The sequence below is a fragment of the Schistocerca piceifrons genome, chromosome 1, assembly GCF_021461385.2.
Source record: "Schistocerca piceifrons isolate TAMUIC-IGC-003096 chromosome 1, iqSchPice1.1, whole genome shotgun sequence".
NCBI lineage: Eukaryota > Metazoa > Arthropoda > Insecta > Orthoptera > Acrididae > Schistocerca > Schistocerca piceifrons.
In genome coordinates, this window is record NC_060138.1 from 508,308,059 (window position 1) to 508,333,387 (window position 25,329).

Consider the following 25,329-nt stretch of genomic DNA (forward strand, 5'->3'; position numbering starts at 1 on the left):
CTTGCCTTTGTATTGTTAACTGACTTGAGTTGCTTCGCTACCACTTCTTGTTTCGCTTTCAGGAATATTTACGTCGTATTCTTTGGTGAAGGACTGTCGGAAAACCGTATTTAGTAACGCCGTTTTAGTGGCACTGTCATCAGTAAAATTATCATTGCTATCGTGCAGTGAAGGTATTGATTGTGTTTTGCCACGGGCGTACTTTACATGCGTCCAGAGTTTCTCTGGATTTTCTGCCTGATTTCGAGACATTTTGGTTTTTGAACTTACTAAAAGTATCTCGCACTTAAATCCGAGCTGAATTTTGAGATTCTATAATATAAAACGTTATTTCCCCCCCCCCCCCCCCCTCCATGTTATTTCTTTGTGATGCGTTGAGTTTGGGAGCATTGTACTTTCGGTAACAAGTGGTCATGCATTGTTTGTCTTCAGTGTTTAGCCATCTGTATGCCTTCACTGTCTGTGAATTGAACCGCTATTATGTTCGCTTTTTTCGACTGAATACAGATTTAATTGAAATTTTTGTTACTGATTTTACGCAACGTCTGCATAATCTTCCGTGCTCCTCGGACTACTTTCCCCATGTTCGCGGTTCTGCCTTTTTCTAGTAGACTGAACAATGTACCTTGCATTTCTTTCTAAGTGTATGATATAACTTTTCCTCTGAGTGTACGTGATGCGGGACACGTGCACAGAGAAATTCAGTTGCGCATATTATTGACAATTTGTGTTAATTCATTTCATGGCTATGACTAATAAGATGGACTCTTAATTAACTACAGTCGTGGGCCTCATCGACTATAGGGATAGTACTAATTATCAACAAAACTGGTTGCTGAACGTCAGTAAAAAGTAATCACACGAACAAAATTTTCGAAGACGTCACTGAAAACTGTATTTGGAATAATGGAAAAAAAAGACGTCGTACGAAGGTGAGTTAATAATTGACTCGCAAACGGCAGAATACCGTGTATTGTTTTACATTTCACGTCTATACGTGCCTAAAAGGTCGCACCATATGTCGCATGGAAGACAGCCGACATGCAGTACTACGTGGCCAATGCTTAATGCCCTGCAGTCACACCAAGATGGCAAGTGTGCTGTATGTGTGTACTCGACTAGAACAAAGCGATTTTTGTGAGTCGAGGGTCAGTCCGCAGAGCACGTGCATAGCGAAATTTGTCCCCTATATAGTTAAAATTTAATTCGAGGAAAGTTGTGTTCAATGGGGTAGGGTAATTCAGCAAATGACAAGAGAAAGTCATAAACAAAAAGCGGTTGTCATCCAGTGACAGCAAATTGTTTCCGATTCTAGGAGTATTTCGCAACCTCCACGACACATCGGTATTGTGGGTTGCAGCAATGAACCAAATAAACTTATTATACGTGGGCTATACAGAAAGTAAGGTCCGATCGAGAGCGAAATGGAGACCACAGTGAAAACCCGATGAAGCTTTGCACAGATGTGTTAGGCAGTGTCTCTGGTATACCACTCGATCGCGTCCAGCGGCTCTTTTCAGTTCTGCGCACACAGTGAGGAAGTAAAAGTGCCTAGAAAATAATGTCTCCCGCCATGTACGAGAGCCTGGTGAGAGATACCGCCTGATGCATGCAGCCCACATAACATAACTATCGTGCGTTTCCTTCTTCATGACAATTCTCGATCGCATTCTGCAGGGGCAATGAAGACGCTCCTGCAGAGTTTTCGATGGGGAGTGTTTGAGCATCTACAGTACAGCCCATAATTGGCTCCCCCGAGTTTCATCTCTGCTCACATGAATCGCTAGCTATAAAGAAAACATTTTGACACAGAGAACGAGCTGTACACCAGAGTAGAGAGTTGGCGTAAAGCACAGGTGCCTGCCTTGTATTTCGAGAGTATCGTAAAATTGGCAGGACAAATATCTAGGACGGAGCGGCCACTATGTGGAGAAGTAGCTTGATGGTGTAGCTCACTATTCCAGATAAGACATTTTCGATTTTCACAGTGTTTTCTATTGGGAATCCATCAGACCTTACTGTACGAATAGCCATCGTATATATGGTGTCTATTCCCTTGGACGTATCCGAAAGAACTGACACCACATGTAATTAAGTTGATGACGGCCAACGACCCCTTCAGTGCAAGGGAACACCACACTCAAATTCTTAAGAAGATCGGCGAGATACCGCGAGAAATGAAGTGAATGAGCAAGGGCACTACATCAGTTGTGTGTAGTATAAGTTGAGAATTTTGGTCTGACGGAAGGCGTGATAGAACAGTCTGTGCTGTTATGGCGACCACTGTACCCAGATGGCATAGTGGTCAGCGCGTTGTCCATGTTCGAATCTCATTCCGGCAAAAATTTTCAGTTTTCCCCAATGACATAAATCAATGACCACTGGTAAGTAATGTCTTTAATTCCTTTGTGTCTTGAAACTTGTTGTATCCCGAGTTCACTATTTAGCTGCGTACGCTGCCACAAGAATTTTACGCTACAGGCATCTAACGCCTTATCAAACGAGAGGATAAGTGTAAGTATACATGGGGAGTATGTTGAAAAAGAAAATAAATTTCAGGCTGGTAAATTCGACTCTGATGCCTTTATCCCGGTTCGCAACTTGTTCATTGACTCATCGTCGTAGATATGTGCGTACAGTACATCGCCTGTCGTCAACGATGTGCGATGCAGCAGTCATGCTGAAATATAGAGATTCGTTAGCAAGCGTCGGACTGGAGACCTGCATCAAAAAAACCTCAGCAGTGACGACCGAAACACTGAAATGCTATAAAGTGGGCAGTACAGACAATGCTAGTGGCGGAGCCGAGTGGCCGCTACTCACCGTAGACCCAGGCGACGACGATGACCTCACCGAGGCCGACCAGCAGGATGGACCACGTGACGACGTTCCACTCGATCAGGGTGAACAGGTAGATGCCGCCGCCGAAGCACATGGGCACGGACAGCAGGAAGTGCGCAAGGCAAACGCCGCCCGTCACGAACGTCTGGTAGCGCCGCAGCTGCGGCCAACGGTCCACTATGGCGCACGTCACCGCCTCCACGCCGCCGAACTGCGACATCGAGACAAATCCCTCATCCACCACTCTTTCCCAACACAGTGTGTCTATTACACAAGACAACAATCTTTCGCCGTCTCGATGAAAAGAAGAAACAATGAGCAACGGCGTTGGCAGAATAAAACTGATGGTGTGCATCGCTAAGGGTCATAAGCACAGAGGGAAAAAATTTAGCCTGACCTATATACGAACGTATTCGGAAGTTAAATGTACTGTGAACCTAACGGACAGACGAGCCTTTTTTTTTTTAGGTTTGGCAACATTGAGTGATAGAGGAGGATCCCAGGACCACAGCGAACATTGCACGTACACGCTAGTATGTGAACTAACGTTGTAGTATCCAGTTGCGTGAAAGCTGTCGGTGAGAAATCTCGACATGTGTGAGCCACGTGCTGTGATCTGCTTCCTACTCGCGGCAGGATAACGCCCACCGAGATTTTTTTTTTTTTTTCGCGAATCAGCAGTTTACGGCGAAGGCGTTACGAACAGGACGAGTGTGTTTGAGTACTGTAGGTTGTACAGTGGAGGCAGAACAAATATTCATGACGACCACAAGAGGGGAATATCTTCTATTCTGGCAGACGAGTTGGTTCAAAAAAATCAAGGAAGCTGTTCCTGAATACCGCCGATTGGCAGTGGATGACATTTCTTTGGTTTTTCCACAACTCTCCAGAACGCTCTTATACGAAACGCTCATAGAAATGCTGGGATACCGGAAACTGTGTGCAAGATGGGCCCCAAAATGGTTGACAGAGCAGTACAAGAAAAATCGGGTCAGTAGGGCCAGCAAGTTCTTTGAGCGACTTCGATAGGAAGATGAGGATTTTCTGAGCTCTGTCTTGTCCAGAGATGAAATGTGAGTGGTTCATTGCACGCCTGTGATAAAAATATAATCGTCACAGTGGCGTCACAACAATTCCACATCTGCCTAAAATTTCAAAACCATAATTTCGGGTAAAAAAAATCATGACGTCAGTGTTTAGCCATCATATTGATCGAATTTCTGCTTCAGGGGAGACCATCAATGCACAACGATTTTGTGAGACCTTAACTCTGAAGTAACAAGAGGAGAAGAATGCTGACGAGAAGTGTGTGTCTGTTGCACAACAACGCTCGTCCTAGCACTGTCTTAGCCACCCAGGAGCTCTTGGACGCATTTGCTTGGGACGTTTTGAGCTCTCCGTATTTCCCTTTCTAGGTGCCTTCAGATTATCATATTTTCACTTCCTTGAAGGTACACAGCCACGGAATTAAATTTTCAGCTGACGAGCAGATGCAGAAAGACGTTTTGAAGCAGGGGAAGGAGCTCGCGGGAGACTTCTTCGAGGACGGCATAAAGAAGTTTGTACCACGGCTCATGGCTCACCACATCTTTGAACTAGATCGTCATTATATGGAGTAATAGACAAGTGTTTCAAAGGTATCCCGTAATTTTTTCAGACACATTTTTTCTAAAAAAATATAAAAATAATATAATAATAATAATAATATATAATAATATAATAAAATATAAAAATATAAAAATCTAATATACTTATTTCCTGGTAACACACCTTTAGCCTTCATGACCTCTGTTCGACGAGAAAGAGTGTCGACATATTTCTTTAGGTGCAGAACGTCCGGCTGAAGGCTATTCATTGATGATAAAACCCATAAACTATCAAATTTTATCTATTGTCTATGGTATTAAAACTGCGTGCTTTACCAGGCCACACGAGGTGGGATAGGTGCCTCTGTGTTTGTCAAACTAGGAACAAATACAGGCAGCCCTGTGAACACACCTATCGTCATCTTCGATGACGAAAATGCCCGAAGCGCACTCATCAGGAAGATGTTGGTGGTGTGCTCCTTGACACAGACACGGCGATTAAATGTGTGGGCCTAACGTTGCAAAACGATCTGAAATGGAACGAGTTCTCAGGTCGCTAGTAGAGAAGGCGAATCGCCGGCTTCAGATTACTGGTAGAATTCTAGGAAAGTGTAGCTCATCTGTGACGGAGACCGAGTATAGACCACTAGTGTGACTCATTCTTGAATACTACTCAAGTGTTTGGGATCCCTACCAGATAGGATTGAAGGAAGACACAGAAGGAATTCGGTGGCATGCTGCTAGATTAGTTACCGGTAGGTTCGATCAACACGGCAGTGTTGCATAAATGCTCCACGAAAGTCCATGGTAACTCCTGGAGGGAAGACAACCTTTTCGCGAGAAAACTATCGAGAAAATTTAGAGAACCGGCATTTTCGGCAGACTGCAGAACGATTGTACTGCCGCCGACGCCTAAGAACCTCGGAGACAATGTGAAAGAAATTAGGGCCTGTACGGAGGCATAAAGACAGTCATTTTTACCTTTTTGCATTTATGAGTGAACAGGAAAGGGAGTGACAAGTATTAGTACAAGTTATGGTCCGTCTCGCACCGTATGGTAGCTTTCCGGGACGCAGGTAGGCGTAGATGGTCAGGGAATGGCAACACTTGGTCGCCGAGAATGTTGAAATAAACATGCTGGTCTAGTTCTGAAAGTGTGACTCTCCCAGTCTATAACTGGCAAATTGAAGAGACCTTCAATACCCCCCCCCCCCCTAATTACAACAGACTTATGAGGAAAATTACTAACTATATCCTGCAAGTACTCTCTGAAGTTCTGCAAGTTCTCACCATAGCTCCTGACCCAAGCAGTATATTAAAGCATGCGATTACCATTTTTGACCGACTTTTGACGCTTAAATTCACCCAGGTAAATTCACATTCGGAATCGGTGATAACATCGCTAGATATTATGGAGTTCTTTACTGCAAGTACACCATTGACGACTAACCTATCCTTATCCTCAATATTCCAGTCTGAGCTTAGGATTTCGTTGCTATTCATTTCTAGGACTAATTTACTAACATCATATTAATCTTTTCTATTTCCGATCTGCGAGGACGAGCATTCTCTCATAACATTGTGGCTGTCGCTGTTTCTCTGATCTAAAATATCCCCATGTGCATGGCACACATAGTCCGCTACCCTAGTAGCCGCTTTCTGCACACCTGACCTATTAAGGAGGAACGACAGGATTCTGTCTCTCCGTACTGGAATGCAGTAGACAAATTTGGTTTGCTACAGTGAATGAAGCATACATTGAGGATTTTATTGGTATTATTTTACTGAAAAATATTAATGTCTTCACTCTGTAATTGGGATTTTCCCGGGGCAGCTCTGAAAGGAGGTAGGTCGACGGTTGTCACTGTAACTCCGATTGTGGTTATCTGAAACATGAAATTAACGTATCATCCTGACCCTTTACAGATGTAATTTTAGCTAATCGTAGGGATTTGCAAAAAAATCTTTTTGCTAAGTTATAGATATCTGAAAAAATGGCCATTTTTAGGACCTCTATTTTTTGGCTGAAACATACTAAGTAGTAACATAAAAAATTGGCCACATTGAACTGAAGAGAATTCTGTTTGCTTCAACGGAGACCAAAAATAATTAAAATCGGATGAAAACTGCTGCAAGGGCGACGAAAACCATACCGAAAAACGCGTTTAAAGTTCGACAAATATTTATCATATAAAAAGGGACAAAACTTGGAACTTAAGGAATATGATCGATGTTTGGTCCGTAATAACTATAGCCCCGGCTTGTGGATGGCCGCTTGCTGCTACTTTGACCTGATAAGCCCACATTTTCGTCCTCAAAGCCCTTTTCGTCGCTGAGTGCATCGCCGCGGGCCTCTCTATCTTCACAGAACCGCCACATCTCATCGCCGATTTTGATTTGAAGTGCGCCCGCATCTCGTGGTCGTGCGGTAGCGTTCTCGCTTCCCACGCCCGGGTTCCCGGGTTCGATTTCCGGCGGGGTTAGGGATTTTCTCTGCCTCGTGATGGCTGGGTGTTGTGTGCTGTCCTTAGGTTAGTTAGTTTTAAGTAGTTCTAAGTTCTAGGGGACTGATGACCATAGATGTTAAGTCCCATAGTGCTCAGAGCCATTTGATTTGAAGTGCATTTTTCACACGCAGTAATGTAGTATGGCCTACATTGAATAGACATATGGCCAAATTTGAAGCAATGTTGACAAATTCACTTCGGCTGGATGTTATTTTTGGAGCATATCTCCAAATGAGACTATTGAAACATTCGTTCACGTTTTGAGTAAAACCACCCAAACAACACTCTAGCAAATCAGGTTTACTCAGATCGGTATAAATAGAGAGCTTTAGAGTGGAACCAGTTCTCTACCACCGAGGCGTGCCGTGCACGCTCGGCTTCAACGTTGACAGTATCGATACTTTTTGGAGTTCGCGCATAATATTTTGGGAAATAATTCATCAAGGTATATAAATACGAATTTCGTAATAAAAAAATCGAGGTTTTTCGACCGTCACCGTGTTGTTCTCCCTTAAAGGGATGGCAGACGGTGATGTAGAAGGGTTACGATGTACCTGGTGCACAGTACTTAGATCCTCCCTTTCGGTGGTCAGACGTGCTTCACCTGAACCTTGACGACAAAGTATGCCTTCCCTCACGTTCTCATGTAGTACAACATTGGGCCACTGTCGCATCCGAATGCTCTTCAAATCTGGATATTGCACTACACGACCAGGCAGGAGATGCACAATGAGGATCTTTGACATGTCCTCCATCCTATATCCTTCATCTACGGATGAATAAAGCTGCTACTACTACTACTACTACTACTACTAATGCTGTCTCACGGGAGTACGCAGCACTCCCGTGTCCTTCACAGCGATCACTCAACATGTGACGCTGCTTACGCCCTTTACACACCACACGAGGCCTAGTAACAACACTAAACACAAACAATACAAATGCACTCTGGTGGCCGTTCTACCTGTCACAATGAATGTCAGCTCTTATCATTTACACACCCGCCGATGCTACTTAAGTGCACGAAATTATATGACATCGGTCCATATTTTCTGCGTGTTTCCCTTTATTCTCAGGCAGTGTACCTCACATATAATGAAGTTATGTGCAATGAATCAGCCATACATTCGTGATGGAAGGCTCACACATAAATCACATATAACTGTGTAAACTTCATGTACTAAAGGAAAGATAAATAAGAGACAAATATTGTAACCCAGTATTTACTATTAATTTAATTACACTTAACTGTATTTGAGTCGAAACTCGAGCCAGCTTATCCGATGGTAACGTTCCCAATGCAATGAGTGGCTCACTGCCAGTGCTGCTCACACGGCACGCACAGCAGTATTGTCGGTTGCCTAACACCCAGGAAAACCACGATTTGCTTTACATCTAAAAAAAACTTAGTACAAAAGTAACCTTTTGTTATTACTTTTTGCAAGCTGCTTTGTGACATTACATTCAGACAGGCTTCAGGACCAGAGTTACAAACTTCAAAGCAATTTCTGGATCAAACCGGTGATTAGTACTTGAAGGGATGTAGTCTGTGTAACTCAGTGTTATGTGGTTACGTGTCTTGTTTTGCTATAGTTCAATTTTTGTTCCTTTACTAAATGTGGTTTCCTGTTTATTGATGAATAAAACACACACACACACACACAAAAGCGCACGCGCAGGCGCAACTTTGCTGGTGATGAACAGAAACGAAGTTGTTTAGAGATGTTGCTAAATATGCCCACTTACATTAATGCACAACTGGCATTTGGTGTATGAGAATGGCAGACACTCCAGAAGAGCTGGTTCATCATTTGGATGAAGGTGCAGCCATTATTCGTGAAATACCTGGTCGTTTTATACGTGTTAGACAATCATTAACACGCACATTTCAGTTGTGTATTAATATAAACGGATTACATTTTCGTTAGCTTCTCGAAAAGAATAACCATGACTCGCAATAAAAACACTGTATCGACCTCCATCAACACTACTAAGACAGAAATGTGCTGTTAAGTGTTCTTGGAGCCAGAGGGCTGTACACAGTAGCACACGAATTAGTGAAGGACACATTAAAAAGACATAACTGGTAGGGTCAGTTTTTCCATGTCGGAAAGCTTTGAAATAATGACAGGTGTTCATCAAGGAGATGGGTTGTCACCGATTCTTTTCAATTTGTTGGTGAATGAAGTGGTCCAACAGAGAAGACAAGTGAACAAAATCCTGGCCACTGAAGATATACAAGTTGAGTGCAAAATAAAACATAACACGACAGGAGACTGTCTAGCCATTTGTCGATTCTCTGGCGTTGCAACATGACAACGAAGAAGGTGCAAAAATTCAACCGTATATATTTCTTCAGTAGCAGCAAAATCCGGCTTTCTTGGTAGTGTATAATAACACCAAGGCATTGAATGCAGAGATCAGTTGGAATATTCAGAATGAGAACAGCTTCCGTTACCTGGGAGAAAACGTAACAGGTAAGATACAAACCAACAAGGACATAATAGACAGGTCCCATACGCTGCAGGAACTACGATATGTTGCAAAAACAGCGTTTTCAAAGAAAGACATGTCCAGAAACGCCAGATCGAGACACTGTATATCAGTAATCAGAAATACCACATTGCACGCAACAGAGACAACTATTTTGAGCAAGGTAGCCTGTATCTGGCTGGAGAAAGAAGAACGAAAGATCTTGAGAAACATCTGGGACATGAAAAAATAAGAAGTCTGGATACGTACGAGATGATCATGGCAGGAATTGTATGAGAGAGTTGAACCAGTTTGACACGATACGAAGAAATGTCTGATTTGCCGGGCGCATCATCAGGTTAAATGACAACACGTTGACCAAAAAGTAGTGAAGGCGAAGTCCTTAACAGAGAACAACGGGATGAATGTGAAAGGTATGTGCTGAGATTCGATCAGGATAGAGCCAATGAAAAATGTCGATAGTTCCCAACCGCAAGATTCGACGAGTAGTACATCTTGGAGTAGTAAGATCTTTGACAGCTAACAGAGCTAGATGCACGCGGTAAAAGTTTGAGTAGTGGTGAAGAGATGCGCAGAGACAGCAGACGTGTTTCGAGTCGGAGCTAGATGCCTGTAGGAGGCAGCCGGGTCGTGACAGCATCAAAGTAAGAATTGGCGCTACGCATATAATAAGCTATATATTGAGCGAAACTCGCGCACATACCTGGGGAAACTAGAAAGAATAATTAATAAAATAGGTTTTCGTTAAATAATGTCTAAAAGCTAGATAGAAATCCCATTGTTGATGCAATAAGCGTTTTGTGAAACTTTCTCGTAAATCCATGCTATAGAAGTTTTTTTTTAGTTTTTCACATGTGCCTTAAATGTTTGAACAGTAAATGTTTTTTGGATAAAATTAGAGTTTCATCTCACACCTTATGTCGTTCTCCGCAGCCTGTGCTTGCATTGAACCAAAAGGTACATTAAAGTAAAGTTCCCATGAGTAAAGCTAATAATTTCATTTATCAGAGTAAAATAATCTATATGCCATTGCACAGTTGGCAAATTATTCACATCAGGACAGAATTTTTATTAAGTAACAAACAGGGCCAAAATGAGTAATGTTATTTAGAATGACAATTTTATACCATTGCACTACGGCTGAGTTGAATATATGTTTTATTATCGGCTAAACGGGAAGGAGTGCACGAGCTAAGTCCACAGACGCAGTCAGATGCAGGTTGGTGACTTTCATTTATTTTACCACTAAACTTTCATGCAGTCAGATGTGTATTTTGAGTATTAATTTTCCAACAATATTTTCATGCAGTCAGATAAAGTTCAGTTCAGTTAAATACGCAGTCAGATGCAAGTTTTATTAAAGACTAAAGCAGTCACATGCAGTTCAGTCTAGTTTAAATAGAGAATTTTTATTAACAACACTTTCAAATGAAGTAAGAGGGGATTGGAAAACGATTGAAATAAGGGAAAAAATCCTAAACCAATAATGCAGGATAGGAATACAATGGAAGGTCACAGTCTGACACAGTAAAAACTGAGTTAAGAGCATGGAAGCTGAGAGAACCAGGAGGAGAGAGACAGTGAAAAGGTATTGGAAAAAAGTAGTGAACAAGTTATCTTTGTTACTAAAGGGCCAGAACATCAGTAATTTGACAGCAACTGTCTGACGCGATAAGAACACACATAACAGAAGGAGGGATGAAAGGGGAATAATTTTAGCAATGATAAGAGCCGGAAATTGGGAGAACCACTTAAATAATCAACTTTGAAAAGGGAGGTTATTACGGTGCAGTTCTGAGAAAGAACATTTGAGAAAGGGTGAAACTGGCCGGCTGTTGGCATGCTACCTCCGTGAGCATCTATGGAAGGTTGTTTAAGGAAGGTGAAACAACGAACATGAAAAAAGACGTTGGGAGCCCACGCTTTGTCAAGTATGATAGGCGGCGATCGGAGACAGATCTGACGGCAAAGCATAATGCTGATGCAGACGTGAGTGATTCTGAGCACATCGTTCAGCGCAGTTTATTTAGTATGGAGCTCTGTAGTAGACGTCACCATCTCAATGACATCGTCAATTACGATTGCATTGGGCACAGGAGTATCGCATCTGAAACGTGGATCAATGGAAAAGCGTCACTTGGTCGGATGAATCCCATATCTTGTTACATCAGTTCTACAAGAGACTGGTGGGAGTCATCATTGGTGCAGCCAAACGCAATATACCACGAGAGGTCAGGAAACATTATATCCCTTGCTGAGATGACGCAACGGAAAACGTATATGCAGAATACTAACAGACCGAAAACATTCATACTGCGAAAAGAATACTAAAACAGTAAAAGCGAGAAAGCGGAAATGGATGTATTTGACTTCCAGTTTAAACTGCACTAATTCAAGCAGAAAGGCGTGGACATTATTAAGGAAACTTGGCACTGCCACCATTGTCTGCAATCAGCAGCCGAAGATTACGCCGTCAGAACCAGCATTACACATCAAATCAAGAGCTGAGGAGGTTCCTGTAGACTCAGCCACTGAAGAAAAGATAGAAGATGAACTGAATGAACTCAATAGCTACCTGTATGATAACACCGCCTTATCAGACACCTTTGATGAAAGAGATATAAATGAGGCTATCAAAACATTTAAAACGATAAAAACAGCAGGACTGGATGGCATGTTCCCTGAAATTATAAAATATATTGGGGAACATGGAATAACTTAGCTGAAGAGGTTCTACAACGATGTACTCGAGACTGGAGAAATACCTCAACAAGTCAAGATTGCACACACTAGCAATCCTCAAGTCCGGAAAGCTTGTTGATGACCCCTCGAGTTACCACCCAACTGCGCAGCTCAGCGTGCGCTTCAAACTACTGGTACGACTTATGCTTGACAGAATTCAAGAAATAATAAATAATATAACTCCAACATATCAGGCTGCTTTCAGAAGCCAGCGCAGCTGCTGTGAACAGGGTCTAGCCTTGACATCCTACACTGAAGTGGATTCCGGAAGAAACTAAAGACATCGGTGGCCTTTGTGTCAGCAGTATATGGTACTAAGTGGCTAGATAGACTGCTGCTGAAGATAAAACCGCATGTCCCAAGTAAGAAACTGACGACACTTGGGGAAAATATGTTAATCAACCGTTACTTCAAAGTTAATGTTGGACAAAAACAGAGTAAGTCATTTACCATAGGATCCGTCCTAGCACCCTTTATCTTCAACCTGTATACCAGTGACATGCCGAACATTACTAGCAAAAAGTTTTGCTACGTCGATGAGCTTGCCGTAGCCATACAAAGCAGCACACTTGAGGAAGGCGAAAATTTATTGTCTACAGACCTGGAAAATCCCAGCACATATTGCTCAGCATCGAGACTCCAACCAAATGCAGCCAAGACAGTAGTCTGCACATTTCACTTCAACAACAGAACCGCCGGCCGATGTGGCCGAGCGGCTCTAGGCGCTTCAGTCTGGAACCGCGCGACCGCTACGGTCGCAGGTTCGAATACTGCCTCGGGCATGGATGTGTGTGATGTCCTTAGGTTAGTTAGGTTTAATTAGTTCTAAGTTCCAGGGGACTGATGACCTCAGATGTTAAGTCCCATAGTGCTCAGAGCCTTTTGAACCATTTTTTGAGCGACAGAATCGCAAACCAACAGCTCAAAGTGAACTTCAGTCAACAGAGCATTAGACGCAATTTCCAGCCTAAATACCTTGGTGTCACACTCGACTGGTCTTTAACGTACAACAAATACCTGGAAAACGCTAGCCAAGAGCGAAAAACTCGAAATAGCATCATAAAATAAATGGTTGGCATAAGCTGGGGTGCTGGAGCTTCCAGTCTACGTACTGCAGCTCCGACACTATTATACCCAGTAGCTGAATACTGTGGCAACACAGTGCTCATACAAGGACACTGGACATCTGGCTAAAAGAATCAAGGAGAATTACTGTGGGTACATTAAAATCCACACCGACCCCTTGGCTGCATACCGTCAGTAACATTCTACCACCTGAATTGAAACGTCAAGAAGCAAACGATCAAGAATGGAGGAAGCTGCATCACTCCGATCACCCCCACGACCTTGCAATCCATACATTCTTAAATGACCCTCCCCCAGACTGCTTGATATCGTGCATCCACTGTGGCATAATGGAAGAAACAACAAGAAGCTTGGCCTTAAAGAATGGTACAGGAAATGGAAGGCTGCAACAATAAAAAAATCAAGGTTTTCAAGATCCATCTGCTAGTCTACCAGGATCTGATCTGAAGAGAAGTGAATGGACACGATTGAACTGAATAATAACGGTCATGCCGGGTGCAATGCTCTGATGCGCAAGTGGAGACCAGCCTCTCCAGCCTGTGACTGGATGGGCAAAGAACAAACCGTTCAAGCATATTGTCAGCGACTGTCCTCTGATAAAGCATCCAGGAAAATTCATTGACTTCATTAATGCTGCTCCCTCCGCTATCAATTTGTTTCATTCGACAGATGTTGAACTGTAATTCTATGTACCTTTTTTAATTAACAGTTCTAATTTTATAGTTTAAATGTCCTCCTTTCAGTATTATTGAATTATTAACTCAATAATTTGAACATATTAACTCTGTGCCTAGACCCTTAAACGTATAATTATAAATCGTATGTAGTTTTCAATATTTGTTGTTGTTGCCATACGAGAAATAAATAAAACAAAATAAATCGGCTGCTTCGTCCTCCAGATGTACGACTGCTCGAAACACGCAGCGCGGCCACGGAGGCAGGCCGGTGAGGGTAGTATTTTGCTTTGGGGGATTTTCATTTGGGCCCTATGGCAGTAATCGAAGGGGAAGATGACAGGATGTCTTGAACACAAAATTCACCTGATAGGAACCGGATAGAACACATCTGGAATGGTATCGGGCGCCACCTCAGCGCACTGTCCATAACTTACGGGAATTGCTGCTGGTAAACCTTTCGGGGTATAATGTCGTGATCCATGAAACTCTTCTGTTCCCAACGTTTCGTGCAGAACTCGCTGGACATCTTCAAAGGCGTTGCTCCTCCGCCGAATCTTGAGTCGGCAATACTCAACAGAGGAGCAACGCCTTTGAAGGTGTCCAGCGAGCTCTACACGAAACATTTGGAACAGAAGAGTTTCGTGGATCACGACATTTTACCCCGAAAGGTTTACCAACAGCAGTGTCATCCGGTCGCGGAAGCCTTCATTCTTGTGGGAATTAATCTATGAGTAAACATCTGATCCCGCAACCTGCGGAAGCCGACGAAGAACTTTTTGAATGAACGGCACACAGAATCGCTGCTACATTGCGCTCCAGCCCTGGACAAAAACATTATTAAGCATTGTCTGGATAATAACTATCAACTATACACATCCTTCCGTATGTTTCAAAATGGTATTTATTCACAGTTCACTTGACCGTCCTCTCTGACTTATCCTTTTGCACTCAGCAAAGTAGGTCCTTTTATCCATCATCCACCATTCCATCGGTATATATTCCCCCGTATTCATTTCAAATCTGTTAATGTCGTAAGGAGGTACTTCATTCCTTGATCCTTTTAAGCGTTTTCCTCTCTGTCGTAGCCCTAAAGTTTTTGATTGATTTTTGCATTAAAAGTTCATGACGCACTGCCACTGCCTGTTTATTCGTTACTTGAGTCAGTATCATTTATTTCTGGTCTGTTATCAATATTTCAATATTAAATATTTCTATCAAACTAAAATTATCTATAAAATATAAATGTATATATACATATTTTAGCCCCCAGACAGTCAGTTTCCGTATCTGAGTTCTATCTAAAAGTAATTATAATTTCCTCAGCGAATTAAAAATTGGTTCATGATTAATTTCATCTGGAACTACGAAGAATATTTAGTGTTCCACTAAGTGTTACGGGTTTCTATACTGTCCAGTCACATTAATGCGACCACCTTTGAAAAGCCTGAATAACCACCTTTTGCAGCGCGGACTGACCTACACGAGCAGAAGAAGAGTCAGTGAGGTTCCGGAAGCCATCGACTCCAGAACCATGGCCAACTGCGCTAGGTTTCTCGGTTTAAGATCGGTGGCACGAACAACCTGGTCGAGGTGATCCCACAGGTTCTCGATTGGGTTTTAATCCTGGGAGTTTGGTGGCCAGGGGTGTACAGTAAACTCATCCAGGTACTCCTTGAACCACGCACGTACACTTTGAGGCGTGTGACGCGTTGCGTTGTCCTGCGGTAGATTGCATCGTGTAGAAGGAAAATAGACTGCATGTAGGGATGGACATGGTCCCCAAGGATATTTGTGTTGACCCATTTTCACTTCAAGAATAACGAGATCACCCATGGAATGCCACGAAGACATTCTCAAGATCATAACGCTCCCTCCCCCGGCTCTTCCTCCGACTGTTGCAGGGTGTTTTTCGGACATTTCACACCCATCTGTACGACGGGACATAAAACGTGATATATCTGAAGAGCTCCCGTCAATACTCAGGATAATCCATTCCATTTGCGATATTGGCGTGCAAATTCCAGGCTTCGTCGCCGATAAACAGCAGCCAGCATGTGTGCATGAACCAGACGCCTACTGCGGAGACCCATACGCAGCAATGTTTGCTCATCGATCTTTGAGGAGACGCTGTTGATAGCTCCTGTCATCTATGGCTCGCTCTGCGGCACAGTTGCCTCGGTTTTGGATAGCGCCATTTCGGTATGCGTGGCAATTTTTAACCGTGGCGGTACGCGGACAGTTTACTAACTTATCCTTTTCGGAAATGCTTCCTCCCTTGACCCGCAAGCAAATGATCGTGCCCTTTTGGTTCGAATGGTTCAAATGGCTCTGAGCACTATGGGACTCAACATCTATGGTCATCAGTCCCCTAGAACTTAGAACTACTTGAACCTAACTAACCTAAGGACATCACACAACACCCAGTCATCATGAGGCAGAGAAAATCCGTGACCCCGCAGGGAATCGAACCCGGGAACCCAGGCGCGGGAAGCGAGAACGCTACCGCACGACCACGAGCTGCGGACATGCCCTTTTGGATCTTAGATTAATTTCTTCGTATCGGCATACGAAAATGACAGCTGTTTTCTGCGTGCCCCCGACACGCTTAATATATTTTCGCCGCGAGTGTTGACACCTGCCGTTTGAGAGTGGTTATTGCTCTTTGACGTCGAACATAAAACGGAGGTCTCATTAATGTAACTGGCATAACTGCAGCGTATCGTAACTCCGGCCAGCCCGGTGCCAGGGGCACGTTCACCGGGATTAGCTCGGTGAACAGGGCCAAAAATGTAGGTTTATACTATTCTGGCACAAATGTAAACGCTGCAGGTAGAAGTAGCTTAGCATAAGTAGAATAAAACAATATAGGAAGACAGACAGAAGTGCCCATAGTGTGAGCAACAGAAAAGTAACAAATTGTGTTAGCTGTAGTACTAATATAAAATACAAATGTATCAAATAGGACCCACTAATTGTATAAGGTGGTGGGTTGTTGTATGATATAAGAATATTGAGAATAAAGATTTTTTTTTTTTTTTTTGTTTTTTTTTTTTTTTTTTTTTAATATGTCCTCAGAAAGACACTGTTCTCTACCTGCACATGGCCTGACTTTAGTATCAAGGAGTTCAAATACTGCGAGAATTTCAAATATTTCTTCTTGTGCTTCATTGTCCATGTGCCTCACTTCCCAACGACTTTCTGTGAATTGTGGCGTCGCATAGTTACGACAGTGATTGGGAAGAGATTGTCTGCCGTCTAGATGATTTTTGTGAGTTCAGCTGAGGATACATTAACCATACGTTAAATTTCGAATTAAATCAGACGGTGCCGCTTGCCGATAGAATTAGATTAGCAAACGACATACCAAATGTAGTCGTCGAGAGTGCTATTTCGGCAGCAAAATAACTGATGATGGTTGAAGTAGAGAGAATATAAAATTGAGAATGGCAATAGTAAAACAAGGGTTTCTGCAAAGAATAAACTAACGTCAAACATACTTTTACCTATTTGGAACTCTGTTATGAAAGTATTTGTGTATAGTGTACACTTGTGCATAAGTGACACATGGACGATGAGCAACTGAGACAATAAGAGAAGCATTTGAAAGGTGGTGCTACGGAAGAATGTCAAAAATTAGATGGGTAACCAAAGGGCAGGTACAGAATCTAACTGAGAAAAACGAAATTTGTATCACTAATTGACTAAAAGAAAGGATCGGTAGATAGGACATCCTGAAGCATCAAAAAATCGTCAAGGATTGAATATATTAAACAGGTTCAAACGGCTGTGGGTTGCAGTAGTTATGTATAGATGAAGACCCTTGCGCAATACAGTCTAGCGTGGGGAGCTGCATCAAACGAGACTTCAAAATGTAAAACACAAAAACAAATAAAAACTTTGATCGTAAGCGTAATTCTAAACAATTTAACTCCCTAAACAACACCCTAAGCTTGTATGAGCATATTTGTGAAAGAATAGTCCTTACGAAAGCTGGACGGTTCTTTTCAAAATAAGTAAAAACATCGCAGTCCCATTCAGGGAGTACAGACAGACAGTCGTGCGAAATACTTTTGAACACGTTTTCTAACAACTGTCTTGAGCAGCTAGTTCGGCATCCCAGAGGTAATGGAAATATCTTAGACCTTGTAGCTACAAATAGGCCGGGCCTTATCGACAACGTCAGTATAGAAAAGGGCTTTAGCGGTCAAGATGACATTTCAACTATTGTTATGAAAGTTAATAAATGAGTCAAGAAGCCTAAGAGAGTGTTTCTGCTAGATAGAGCAGATAAACAGTTTTAGCATCTGACTTATACAGTGAACTGGCATCACTTAGTTCCAGTAAGACAGACGTAGAGGAATTAGGTACAAAGCTTAAGCAGATTGTAAAGTGTGGTCAGGAGAATTATGTGCCTAGTAAGTGAATTAAGGACGGAAAAGCCCCACCACGGTTTAATAACGAGATTCGTAAAATGCTGAAGACGCAGAGGTTGTTTCATTGTCGGTTCAAAAGAGAATGCACAAATGACGGCAAGAAAAGGTTAATAGAGATGTTAATAGAGATTCGTGCGTCAGTGAAAATGTCTATGCGCGAAGCATTCAACAACTACCACCGTAGTACCTTAGCAAAAGATCTGGCAGAGAATCCGAAAAAACTCTGGCCGTATGTAATATCGTTAAGTGGGTCTAAGGCTTCCATCCATTCACTTGTTCACCCGTGTGGTGTGAAGGTTCAAGACAGTAAAACGAAAGCCAAGTTTTAAATTTCACGTTCGAGAAATCGTTCACGCAGGAGAATCATACAAGCATATCGTCGTTTGATAGTCGAACAAACTTCCGTATGGAAGACATAGTAATAAGCATCCCTGGCGTAGAGAAACAACTGAACAAGTTGAAAAGAAATGAGTCACCAGGTCCGAATGGAATCCCAGTTCGTTTATTCAAAGAGTGTTCTGCGGCAATGGCCCCTTACGTAGCTTGCATTTATTGCGAATCTCTGGCCCAGCACTGAGTCTCAAGCGACTGGAAATAAGCGCATGTGACTACTGTATACAAGAAGGGAAAAGGAATGGACCTGCTAAATTACAGACCAGTATCCTTCAGTCTGCTGCACGTTCCAATTCGAAAACAATAAACTCTCTTGAGACCGAGAATCTTATGTGCACGAATCAGCACGATTTTAGAAATAATAGCTCTTCTCACATGATATACTGTGAACTATGGGTGAAGGGCAGCAGGCAGATTCCGTATTTCTAGATTTCCGGAGAGTATTTGACACGATGCTTCATTGCAGTCTGTTAAAGAAGGTACGAGCATACGGAGTAAGTTCACAGATACTTGCATGGCTATAAGATGTCTTAAGTTAAGTTACAGAACCCAATATGGTATCCGCGACGGCCAATGTTCATCAGAGACAAGGATGACGTCAGGAGTGCCCCAGGGTGTTGTCATAGGGCCGCTGTTGTTCTCTGTACACATAAATGAATTGGCGGACAAGATGCGCAGAAATCGGCGGTTCTTTGCTGATGAAGCCGTTGTGTACGGTAAGATGTGACTGTAGAAAGATACAAGACGACTTAGACAAAATTTATAGTTGACGTGATGAGTGGTAGCTAAGTCTAATTGTAGAAAAATGTAAGTTAATGTGGCTGAGTAAGAAAAACAAAATCGTAATGTTCGGATACAGCATCAGCTGTGTCCTGATACACACAGCCACGTAGGTGAAATACCTAAGCGCAACGTTGAAAAGTGACATGAAATGGAACGACACTGTGAGGGTTGTGGTAGAGAAGGGCAATGGTTGACTTCGGTATATTGGGAGAATTCTACGAAAATGTAGTTTATCCGTAAAGGAGACCGCATTAGGACGCCACTGCGTCCTGTTCTTGAGTACTGTATATAGAGTGCTTCGTCACCGTACCATGTCGGATTAAAGGGAGGCATCAAAGCATTTCAGAGGTGAGCTGCTAGATTTATTACTGGTACGAGGGTCACCCCAAAAGAAATGCACACTATTTTTGTAAAAATACAGTTTTCATTATGTATGTGTGAAAGTTTTACAGTGTGTAGATACATCCTTCCCGCTTGTTTTCAAACTTATTTCAACCTGCTCTCGTGAGTGGCGCCGTCTTCAAGATGGCTGCCACACTTAACGTTCGTCAGAAGCAACGTGCTGTCATAGAATTCCTGTGCTGTGAAAGCGAGACAGTGGAAAACATCCACAAGAGGTTGAAAAAGGTGTATGCAAATGCTGCTGTCGTTCGCAGTACAGTTAATCGGTGGGCAAGCACGTTACGTGATGAAAGCGGGCACGGCAATACTGAGGATTGTCCTCTCAGCCTCGTACTGCATACACTCCAGACAATGTGCAGAGAGTTAATGAATTGGTGACTGCTGACAGACGTATCACAGTGAACGAATTGTCACACTGCGTTGGAATAGGGGAAGGAAGTGTTTGCAAAATACTGAAAGTGTTGGCGTTAAAAAAGGTTTGCGCCAGGTGGTTTCCGAGGATGTTGACAGTGGTTCACAAAGAAATAAGAGAAATTGTATGCAGCGAACTTTTGGAACAGTACGAGAATGGTGGAGATGAATTTCTTGGAAGAATTGTGACAGGTGATGAAACATGGCTCCATCATTTTTCACCAGAGACGAAGAAGCAATCAATGGAGTGGCATCATGCAAATTCACCCAAGAAAAAAAAATTCGAAACCACACCTTCTGCTGGAAAAGTTATGGCTACGGTATTTTTCGATTCCGAAGGACTCTTACTTGTGGACATCATGCCAAGTGGAACCACCATAAATTCTGATGCATATGTGACGACACCGAAGAAACTTCAAGCTCGACTGAGTCGTGTTCGACCACATCGGCAAAAGCAGGATGTTTTGCTGTTGCACGACAATGCACGGCCACACGTCAGTCAAAAAGCCATGGACGCGATCACAATACTCGGATGGAGAACACTGAAACACGTGCCTTATAGTCCTGACGTGGCTCCATGTGTTTATCAGCTCTTTGGGAAACTGAGAGTCTCTCTTCGTGGAACAAGGTTTGAAGATGATGACTCTCTTGTGCACGCTGCCAAACAGTGGCTCCAACAGGTTGGTCCAGAATTTTACCGTGCTGGTATAAAGGCGCTGGTTCCAAGATGGCGTAAGGCAGTTGAGTGGGTGGAAATTATGTGGAGAAATGAAAATATTGTTCCTAAAGGATGTATATACACACTGTAAATTTTCAAACATGTAGAATAAAAGATGGATTTTAAAATAAAATAGTGTGCATTTCTTTTGGAGTGACCCTCGTAGCATCGAACAACACGCAAGTGTTACGAACATGCTTCAGAAACTCAAATGGGAATCTCTGGAAGGGAACACAATCAAGAAAATTTAGAGAAGCGGTATTTGAATCTGAATGCAGAGAGTTTCTCCTGCCTTCGAAATACATTGCGAGGAGAAATCAAGCTCTGTTTGCGGGTGTAACTGAAGAGGAAATGCCTGGTGGTAGTAGTAATGTGTAGCCTCCACAATCAACCGTTCGCTGGATTGCGGAGTATCTACATAGTTGTAGACAATATCAAGTGATAGTTTCTATCATAATCAGGCAGGAGACGAGTGCCGTGAAACCGGATAAATCTTTTTGGAACGCCTTATACTGGAGGTCATTTTGCCAGCATATCGCCCGGGCAGTGCGCCGCCGGCGCTGACCCACCTGGCAGCCGATGCCGAGCACGAAGAGCATGAAGAAGAAGAGCGCCGACCAGAGCTGCGGCAGCGGCATGCGCAGCACCGCCTCCGGGTAGGCGACGAAGGCGAGGCCCGGGCCGGAGGCGACCACCTCGGACACGGGCTCGCCCATCTCGTGCGCCATGAAGCCCAGCACGCTGAACACCACGAAGCCCGCCAGCACGCCCGTCAGAGCGTTCGTCGCCGACACCACGATCGCGTCCCTGTGGGCACCACCTCGCTCTGCGTCAACGTTCCTTGTACCATTTCCGGTTCTTGCAACCAAGAGCACTTTATTGTCAATCTGAGCGTAATAGGTATTGCAGCCAGAAACTGACGTCATCAGTTTTTGCACGCTACTTGCCATTAAAATTGCTACACCAAGAAGAAATGCACATGATAAACGGGTATTCATTGGGCAAATATATTATGCTAGAACTGACATGTCATTACATTTTCACGCAGTTCAGGTGGATAGATCCTGAGAAATCAGTACCCAGAACAACCAACTCTGGCCGTAATAACGGCCTTGGTACCCCTGGGCATTGAGTCAAACAGAGCTAGGATAGCGTGTACAGGTACAGCTGCCCATGCGCCTTCAACACGACACCACAGTTCATCAAGAGTAGTGACTGGCGTATTGTGACGGGCCAGTTGCTCGGCCACCATTAACCAGACGTTTTCAGTTGGTGAGAGATCTGCAGAACGTGCTCGCCAGGGCAGCAGTGGAACATTTTCTGTATCCAAAAAGGCCCGTACAGGACCTGCAACATGCGGTCGTGCATTATCCTCCTGAAATGTAGGGTTTCGCAGGGATCAAATGAAGGGTAGAGCCATGGGTCGTAACAAATCTGAAATGTAACGTCCACTGTTCAAAGTGCCGTCAATGCGAACAAGAGGTGACCGAGACTTGTAACCAATGGCACTCCATACCATCACGCCGGGTGATACGCCAGTATGGCGATGACGAATACACGCTTCCAATGTTCGTTCACCGCAATGTCGCCAAACACGAATGCGACCATCATGATGCTGTAAACAGAACCTGGATTCATCCGAAAAAATCACGTTTTGCCATTCGTGCACCCAGGTTCGTCGTTGAGTACACCATCGCAGGCGCTCCTGTCTGGGATGCAGCGTCAAGGGTAACCGCAGCCATGGTCTCCGAGCTGATAGTCCATGCTGCTGCAAACGTCGTCGAACTGTTCGTGCAGATGGTTGTTGTCTTGAAAACGTCCCCATCTGTTGACTCAGGGATCGAGACGTAGCTGCACGATCCGTTACAGCTATGCGGATAAGATGCCTTTCATCTCGAGTGCTAGTGATACGAGGCCGTTGGGATCCAGCACGGCGTTCCGTATTACACTCCTGAACCCACCGATTCCATATTCTGTTAACAGTCATTGGATCTCGACCAACGCGAGCAGCAATGTCGCGATACGATAAACTGCAATCGCGATAGGCTACAATCCGACCTTTATCAAAGTCGGAAAAGCGATGGTACGCATTTTTCCTCCTTACACGAGGCATCACAACAACGGTTCACCAGGCAACGCCGGTCAACTGCTGTTTGTGTATGAGAAATCGGTTGGAAACTTTCCCCATGTCAGCACGTTGTAGGTGTCGCCACCGGCGCCAACCTTGTGTGAATGCTCTGAAAAGCTAATCATTTGCATATCACCGTATCTTCTTCCTGTCGGTTAAATTTCGCGTCTGTAGCACGTCATCTTCGTGGTGTAGCAATTTTAATGGCCAGTAGTGTACATCCGTCATATAGCTATGGATGTTGGACTGCGGCTGATCTATAACTCGTAGAAATACGATACCAACAGCCATAATTCTTCCTGAAATTTTATTAATTATTTAAGCAACCAGTTTCGACACTCCATTAGCATTATCTTCTTGTTGTCGTGCGTTTGGAGTTTACACGTTGAGTAAATCCAAGTCAACTGTATCCAGTTTAATATATATGGTAACTATTCTATGCGGGCCAATGTTTGGACGTCTACATCCGTTTTTCACATAGGGGCCTGAAGTTGGCGGTAATGAGGTGTAGAAACTAACTGCTTCAACAATAAAAATTTAGGAAGAATTATGGCTATTGGTATGTTTCTTCTGCGAGTCATTAAAAAGTATTTATTGGTGTACGTGAGCAAGGAATGCTACACATGTCGTTTTGGAACCATAGTTCGGCGACTTCTCTTGTTTCGCTGATGTGACCCTGGCGGAGGGATCCTGCCTTCTAACTGGATACCGGAGCGGTACATATGCGCCGCCAAACCCTATAGCTTCATTAACAGTTTTCTTGTGCGGGCCATTTTCGCAAAAACTTTATACACATACAGTAGTTCAAAAGAAAAACGCATTTGGCATTTTGCACAGTAAGTTTATTTTTATTTACCTTGTGTACCGAGACGCGTTTCGCCTTAATTACAAAGCAACTTCAATGGATGTCAGATCAGCGTCTGATTCGTGATTTCTAAGCAAAACAGCTTTCTCTCTGGTGCTTGAAAGTTTGCACTTTTCCTTTTTGCCACACTGTTTTTCAGCATATAGCAGTTCTATTGCCATTTTTGTGTGTCATACATTTACACAATTGTCCAATTCGGATAATTCCTTCGTGATGCTTTGTTTTCTCAGTTTTTTTTGTTTGTTTGTTTGCTTTACTGCATTTTTAAAACGGTATATTGCACCCAAAACGCTGGCCGCTGTCGCCGAGCGGTTCTAGGCGCTTCAGTCCGGAACTGCTCTGCTGCTGTGGTCGCAGGTTCGAATCCTGCGTCGGGCATGGGTGTGGGTGATGTCTTTAGGTTAGCTAGGTTTAAGTAGTTCTAAGTCAAGGAGAATGATGACCTCAGATGTTAAGTCCCGTAGTGCCATTAGATTTTGTACCCAAAATTTTATCGTTAAAAATTTCAACTTGTATACTCGCAAAGTGAGTGCACTTAATGTAGGTTAGCTTCAACTTACCACAGAATACTTTCTGGTCGAATTAAACAAGCTTCACTGCGAAATGTCTAAAAAAAAAAAAGAAGATTTCAAAGATCCGAATTGTTTCAGTATTTGGTACTAAGATCTGTGTTAACAATTTTTTCAATAGTAAAGCATAATAACTTTAAAGTATAACCTGCAATTGAGCACATCATAAAATTAATCTTAGTAAGCACCTTACTAAAGCCTGTAAACAATGTTAGAGGTGGCCCTTAACATTTCTATCATCGCCCTGTCACGTTAATTCGGTAAGGGACAAAACATTATTTACTTGCTGAAATAAATATTTATATTTACCTAATTAGCAACAACTTTTTGTACGCATTTGCGTTCAGGAATATATTAAGGATCTTTATCTGAATCGTAGTTATCCACATCAGCCTCAGATTCGTACAAATCGTGCCTGAAATGGCACGAACAACGCAACTGGCAACCATTTCTTTGACACCTACGACTGTTTACACGCACACATCCTGACAATGTTGCAAGAATCTAAAATTTGAGACAGAGCTGCCGTGTCTCGGTTTATTGTGAAACTATCACCTAATATGAATAAAGCACATAGTTTTCCACGTTTTACATACAATAACTCTGTTTCTCATCGATCGCCCCTTAACAGCCGAAATCTTCAAATTACGTATTACGAAACCCCTATCTGCTGTTCATACGCGTTTGAAAAGCAT

At 43.1% G+C, this 25,329-nt stretch overlaps 1 protein-coding gene across 1 annotated transcript in view; it reads right to left on the minus strand.

The window, feature by feature from the left end:
• Nucleotides 1–25,329, minus strand: part of LOC124742401 (sodium- and chloride-dependent glycine transporter 1-like) — a 152,666-nt gene that overhangs the window by 30,572 nt on the left and 96,765 nt on the right. Inside the window, exons 7-8 of the mRNA XM_047248803.1 lie at nt 21,642–21,879; nt 2,824–3,052 (exon numbers count right to left, since the gene is read on the minus strand). Coding sequence (XP_047104759.1) covers nt 2,824–3,052; nt 21,642–21,879 — 467 coding nt within the window. The remainder of the gene's footprint in view (nt 1–2,823; nt 3,053–21,641; nt 21,880–25,329) is intronic.